We start from the raw sequence: 6886 nt of genomic DNA on the forward strand, positions 1-6886 counted from the left end.
ATATATATATATATATATATATATATATATATATATATATATATATATTTCAGCATTTGATAATTGCATACTTTTTTCGAAAAAGATGCATGGGGACTTCAATCCAGTTTGGGGATTTTAATTTAATTATGGCGAGTGGTCATTGGCTTTTTCACCATTAAATTTGTTAAATTAAAAGCAGTTTTTCATTTTTTTCAGAAAAAAAAAATAATATTTTTAATATATTCAAAGGCTAGGAAACTATAGATATGGTTTCCACAATGTATAAGGACGCGTATAAGACATCAGTTTAGAGTTCTTGAGATACGATCTCACCTCGAGAGGAGTGCGCTGATCTCAGAGGTACTGCAATACCGGGTCAACGCGTGAAGGGAGCAGAACAAGCCTCGACATCCCTCCGGTTTTCATAAATCAGTTCGATATTCTGGGCCCCATCTAGGAACCGTATCAGATATTAAGATGATAAGAGTAGATACTACACTTTTATCAGGGTTGCCACCGTCAGTAGAATTTTACTAGATCTAGTAAAAAAAAATCTAGTAAATTTAGAGCATCTAGTAAATTTCCCGAAATCTAGTAAAAACTAGTAAAAAGTCCCGAAATATATATATATATATATATATATATATATATATACGTCATACGTCATAACGAAAGGTACGAAAGCGGTAGGTACGCTTTTACGTCATAACGAAATTTAGAGACATCCATTTAGCAAAAGAAAAGTAAAATTTTTATGCAAATTTGTTTACTTATTCAATGACGGTGAGCCAAAATAAAAGCTGCATTAACTAAAAAACGATCAGAAATTAAATAAAAAAAACAAGTTTTTAAAACTGGAAGTAAGGAGCGACTTTAAAACTTAAAACGAACAGAAATTATTCCGTATATGAAAGGGGCTGTCCCCTCCTCAACGCCTCGCTCTTTACGCTAAAGTTTGATTCTGCCTCACAACTTTATTTTTTAAAACAATCAAAAACTTTAGCGTAAAGAGCGAAGCGTTGAGGAGGGGACAGCCCCTTTCATATACAAAATAATTTCTGTTCGTTTTAAGTTTTAATGTCGCTCCTTACTTTCAGTTTAAAAAACCTGTTTTTTTTTTATTTAATATCAAGAAGAAGCCGAGAGAACTTGAAGGGCTAGGGTTGACGCGAAAGTCACAAAAATAATAGCAATAGTGGTCATAAATTCAAATTACCTAGTTTTTTCTCTGAATACTTGGAAGATAACAAAAGTCTTGTTGCTATAATATATGATTTTCATCTCTACTAGGTTGTAGGAGTTGAGCCAACTCATTTTTGTGAGGCAAACTATAATGTTCTAAATGATTAGGTTCTTTTTCTTAGAAAATAAAAAGTTTTAATGAAAAAACCATTTAGGAGTTGGTTTTACTCTTTAAACGAATTAAATAGATATTAATTCACTTACATCAAAAATTACCACTCCACAATAGTTTCCCAAAAACAATTGATCCTTCGGCCAGCTTAGAATAAACTTTATAAACACTACAATGATCAATATCCGATATATACCAGAATCAGACCAATTTCGTAATCTATATCATAAATTCAACAGGTTTTAGGAAACGGGACTGAAGCCACATAATAATATTGATATTAGTCGAGTATATATAGAATAATTGGGTGAAAAAGAAATCGGATTACGGCATTTAATTATACTACTAGATATTAATAATTACAATTTCAAAATTTCTCAGAATAATTGTCTGGTAATGTAAACTATTTAACATAAGATAAAACCATATTTTAGATAGTAGATGGATAAACAACAGCAGTAAAAACTGGACTTAGCCTATTGTTTGTCTATGAGGAAAAAGATTTAGTTGCCATCGACACAAGTAAATATCATATTACAATTCGCTACCATGTACTGTTTGAATTAACTCCTATACATTCTTCAAATTTAAATTCTGAAGGGTCAATTAAAATCAAACAGTTCGTGGTAACCACAGTATATAAATAATACACAGTATGATCGTTCCCTATCTCACCCATTATAAAAACCCGGACCGAGGTGCGAGTGCTCCAGATAACTTAAAAAAACAAGCGACGTTAGATCTTTTCACGGGTAGACAAAGACAAGTCAGATTTCTATTGAACGCGAAACTTGGCTTCAACTTTGGAACACTAGATTTTAAAGAAACTAATTTTAACTTAATTTATTCCAACCCATATATGAAAATCGGTAATTAGTAGTGAAATGTTATTATTAGTTGTTATTAGGAATTACAAGTAGGTTTCGAAGTCTCGAGTTGGTTTCAAAGGCATTTTGAGAAAGTTTCTGCCAAAATACGTTTGCCAGAGTAATTGGACCGCTGATGGCAGATCAAATGAGAGGAGTTGTTTGTACGTGGCGATATAAATATATATAATATATATAAATATATATATATATATATATATATATATATATATATATATATATATATATATATATATATATATATATATATATATATATATATATATATATATATATATATATATATATATATATATATATATATATATATATATATATATAGCGTATGGGTTGATCCCAAGGACAATTTTCCAATGGTTATTTGTACCACTGTTAACGTTAAATTTTTGTTTCCAAAAGAAGAACAGAAATGATGCAAAACTTCTGTTTACTATTATAACAATTGGACATATATGGTAATCTTACAATTTTTCAGTCAACCAAATTCCGTTTCATCTATATATATATATATATATATATATATATATATATATATATATATATATATATATATATATATATATATATATATATATATATATATATATATATATATATATATATATATATATATATATATATATATATATATATATATATAGCGTATGGGTTGATCCCAAGGACAATCTTCCAATGGTTATTTGTACCACTGTTAACGCTAAATTTTTGTTTCCAAAAGAAGAACAGAAATGATGTACGAGAAAACATATTCAATGAGCAGCAATTCATGGGCAACTTTAATGACATGGTACGAAAACTGAATTTCTTGATAAACTTACATGTTTGAAATATTACGGAAGAATTGTGCCTAAAATCCCAAGCATATGAGGGAGTTGGGGGTATACTCTATAGATTCCTAATGCATTTTGTTTTTGAAAATACTCTGTAATTATTAAAAGCTGATTTTTAAATTGAACTAGGAATCGAGTCAAATTGCTGAAACTTAGATTAAGTCACAAAGGCTAGTCTTAAAAAAGTGATATGCCCTTGGTCCCCCCACATTTCATCAAGTAAATTGCGTTGGCAACATATCAAACTAAAATTTCCTTCACTACCGCCAAGCTTCTTGGAATATTTAAATAGGGGGGCCTTTGGCGACAGCCATTGATCGACCACCCAAGTAGAGAGGCAGGTGCTACTCCGAACCCTCACCCCTGCTGCCACCTACAACTTTTTTTAACACCATATATTGGCACGAGAACCACGTGGTTTATGGTTTTTTGTCAATGAGAATTTGAAACACAGGAATTTTGTCACATTTATGTATGTTTTCTTGGATGGTTATGTGTGTTGGTCGATTTATTTGATGTTTTCATGGATGTTTAATGGTTTTTGTCAGTGAGAATTTGAAAAACAGGAACTTTGTCACATTTATGGATGTCAACAGAAAATAATGTCTGTTATATGGTTTTCTCAGTGAGAACGAAAAAACAGGAATTTTCTCACTTAGATATACATAATCGTCAGGGGAAATTATTGATTCACGAGGGGGGAATTAAGAAACGAACATGGCTTCTTTGATCTTTAGGTGAACCTAGCCAGTAAACTTGATTTACAAAATCGCTAGGGGAAATTATTGATTCACGAGGGGGGAATTAAGAAACAAACATGGCATCATTAATCTTTAGGCCTGAAGGATTTATTTATTATTGATGTTTTGGACAAGTGCATGCGAAGGGTGAATGTCAAGGTGTCCTGGAACAGGAAACAGTTAGATCACGTGCATCCTTCTCAGCCAATCAGCGGGTCGGATACATCCCCCTTCTCAGCTAATCAGAGGACTGGTTACGTATGATTTTCCCCGTTACATTACAATTCGCCCTTGAGATTTCATATATAACGGGCATGCAATGTGATTAAATTATCAGAAAGTTCCAGAACACAATGGATAGAACAAATGAAATTATTGATGAACTTGAAGCCTTGGCAGCCAAAATTAGCAATTTAAGCTCTTTTTTCATTTTTTATTTTAAAAATAAAATTTTTTTCCGTGGTCACCCTATACTATTTTCGGGTAAAACCCCCCTCCCCCCTATACAAACGTCCCTATATGATGTTTATACTCGATAAAAAGTGTAAAATATGCTCTTTTTTCGTTACGTAAACCCCATCCTTCCTTCCCCCTCTGTTTATGACCTTAATTCTGTTTTTTATAAATTCCGTATCTTATCTAAAAGCAAATGTGAACTTTCTGTCTTTCCCTTAATATACTGTCCGCTATGGATTGACTTACAGATTTCTCGTAACGATTTAAATAGCCGATAATTACTGACACCCCTTTAAAATACATCCGGCTTTGATAAATATACAAGAATTTGGATAGCGGCTTAACCAAAAGGTTTCTCTGAGAAAATAGTTTTCCCATCGAATTAAAAACAGTTTCGCGTGAAAAGAGACATTATTGTTAATAAACCTTGTGTGGTTACGGTCTTTGAATAATTCTATGTGGGATGGAAGAAGGGAAATTAGTTATTTCCAACATTAATGTCTAACAAGCGATTTAGGACATTGGTGACGGAGGGGGGGGGTTTGAAAAGGACTCAAGTATAACAACTCAAGTGTAAGGTTAAAACAAACTGTTTATTCCCGTGAAAAGTAAGGGGAGTGAGTTTAAGAAAAAGATACATTGCTTTATTATTCGTAAATTGAATAGCATTTTGCCCATATCTTTCGGTGGGGGGAGGGGATATTTTTCCATGTCTTTTCTCAGGGATATTTTCCGTGGGGGTTATTTTCCGTGGACTGTTTTTTTCTGGGGGTGTGATAAATACACAAGCTATCGAGACGGATTTTGAACGGCTCAGTGAGATACCGTTAATACTTCAGATGCATCAAACAGGACGCGATGTCTTTCGGTGGGGGAGGAGATATTTTCCATGTCTTTTCTCAGGGATATTTTCCGTAGGAGTAATTTTCCGTGGGCTGTTTTCTGAGGTGTGATAAATATACAAACTAGGCCGGCTTTTGAATGGCTCAGTGAGCCATAATTCTTCTTTCTCAGATTCAAAAAAGGATGCAATTAGTGTATTTCACGAATTTCTTGTAAGTAGTGCTTTCTTAGTGATAAATGCTTTTCTAGACAAAATTATATGGATGATGATACTAACTTTCTTTCTGTAAAAAAGGGGCAAATTATTTCAATACTAACTTTTTTCTCTTCTTTTTAAGGCAAATTGTGAAGAATGCCAATCGCCTCCACTTGCTAAGAAAGCGAGGGTTAATAATGCGGGCCATGTAAAGGCTAGTGTCCGGCAATATGGTAGCTGGCCGAAGCCTCCAAAACAAGTGCAATCATCTGTACAAGAATGTAACGCCGCCGGCCCGTCCACCTTCCATCATACGTTGCCTGGACCTTCAAGAGCTGCCCCACTTATGCAAGGTCAGGAAGTGGCCCTCCAGCATGCACTACCTGGTCCTTCGGATGCCCAAGTGCAGCCGGGATATGCAAATGTAAGCGTTTTTTTCCTACCTATCATAAAGAAATATCTATCAATTTCGTCCAACTTTTATAGTACATTTCTACATGCAACATTTTCGAACACTGCGTAAAAGTATATATCGGCAGGAATATTGAAAGATTTTTTCTCCTAAAAGGAAAAATAATGTCCCACCTTTTGAATCACGTCAAGTGCGTGCATTCACCCTTTTGCTAAATTAGATTAGTGAAGCCAAAAAAGGCACTTTATTCTGGTCGTAGTACGGCTAGGTAATTTCTATTGCGATATACACGAATGGTTCGCCTTGCCTCTACAAATATTATTAAAAAAAAAAAACTTTATATCTGAATGAGTTGTGTATCATGACAGGAGATGGCTATCCATTTCAAATCATGTTTTTTTTTCCAAAGCAGATAAAAAGTATTAATGTGAAATTTTATTTGGAGGAATTGTTTGAGCAAAATCAAAACCTACTATGTCATGTTTTAGATTGTAAATATCTTATATTAAGGTGGGGCCGGCGCGGAGTCCAGGAAGGGCCCGGGAAGCACTGCGGGAAGCGCCACGATGACCGGCTCTGGGGGGAGGGGTTTAATAGTGGAAAGGGGGGAGCGGTGGAGTGGTTTGAACAAAAACAAATTGTCAATTCTATGTAAAGCGGCGTTTTTGATTGTAAATATAATATATTAATTTTGAAATTTGAACATTCAGAATATAGAAAGTTGAGGGGGAACAGTGAATTAACCAAATGATACTATCTGCATACTGCTACTACTACTACTACTACTAAGTACGTTTTTAAAAATACGTCAATAGTAATCCAAATTTTAAACAGTAGGGGATGATTTGAACACTTTGAAAATAAGCTATTTTTTCATTTATAGGCTGTCCTGGTTCCATACTCACCATCTCCCCCCTGCTCGTCAGTTGGAGAAGGAGAGGACGCGCCTATGGGGATTTACAACAATGAAGTATCTACTATCAGTGAATGGCGTGGTAATTCCCTAGAAATAGCATTTAACATTGATGACCTTTTAAGTGATTTTTTTTATAAAGTTAATGATAGTACAGCTGTGCAGGTAAATACAGATGATTCAGATTCGGACTTAGTAGATTTAGGCTCAAATAAGATTAGACGTTGGGACGTGTATGTTGGCGGAGAGATTGCGCCCCCTTCCACCACATAG

General features: G+C 34.0%; 1 protein-coding gene and 1 non-coding gene across 2 annotated transcripts; one reads left to right on the plus strand and one right to left on the minus strand.

The window, feature by feature from the left end:
* Positions 1-320: 320 nt before the first annotated feature.
* LOC148940363 (U2 spliceosomal RNA) lies at positions 321-515 on the minus strand. Its single transcript, XR_016143506.1, has one exon. It is a non-coding gene; the product is annotated as a U2 spliceosomal RNA (small nuclear RNA).
* A 4844-nt stretch (positions 516-5359) lies between these two features.
* On the plus strand, positions 5360-6886 carry LOC148940364 (uncharacterized). Its single transcript, XM_089106149.1, has 2 exons — positions 5360-5712; positions 6584-6886. The coding sequence occupies exons 1-2, from the start codon at positions 5635-5637 to the stop codon at positions 6884-6886; spliced, it is 381 nt and encodes a 126-aa protein (XP_088962275.1). The 5' UTR covers positions 5360-5634.

This window comes from Artemia sp. Qi Xiang Cuo, chromosome 20, assembly GCF_049724085.1.
Source record: "Artemia sp. Qi Xiang Cuo chromosome 20, ASM4972408v1, whole genome shotgun sequence".
Classification (NCBI taxonomy): domain Eukaryota; kingdom Metazoa; phylum Arthropoda; class Branchiopoda; order Anostraca; family Artemiidae; genus Artemia; species Artemia sp. Qi Xiang Cuo.

Bases quoted from the DNA above. Each gene is read 5' to 3' on its own strand.
- LOC148940364 (XM_089106149.1), top strand. From the start codon at position 5,635: ATGCAAGGTCAGGAAGTGGCCCTCCAGCATGCACTACCTGGTCCTTCG. The intron at 5,713-6,583 runs GTAAGCGTTTTT...TTTCATTTATAG, and splicing joins TGCAGCCGGGATATGCAAAT to GCTGTCCTGGTTCCATACTC.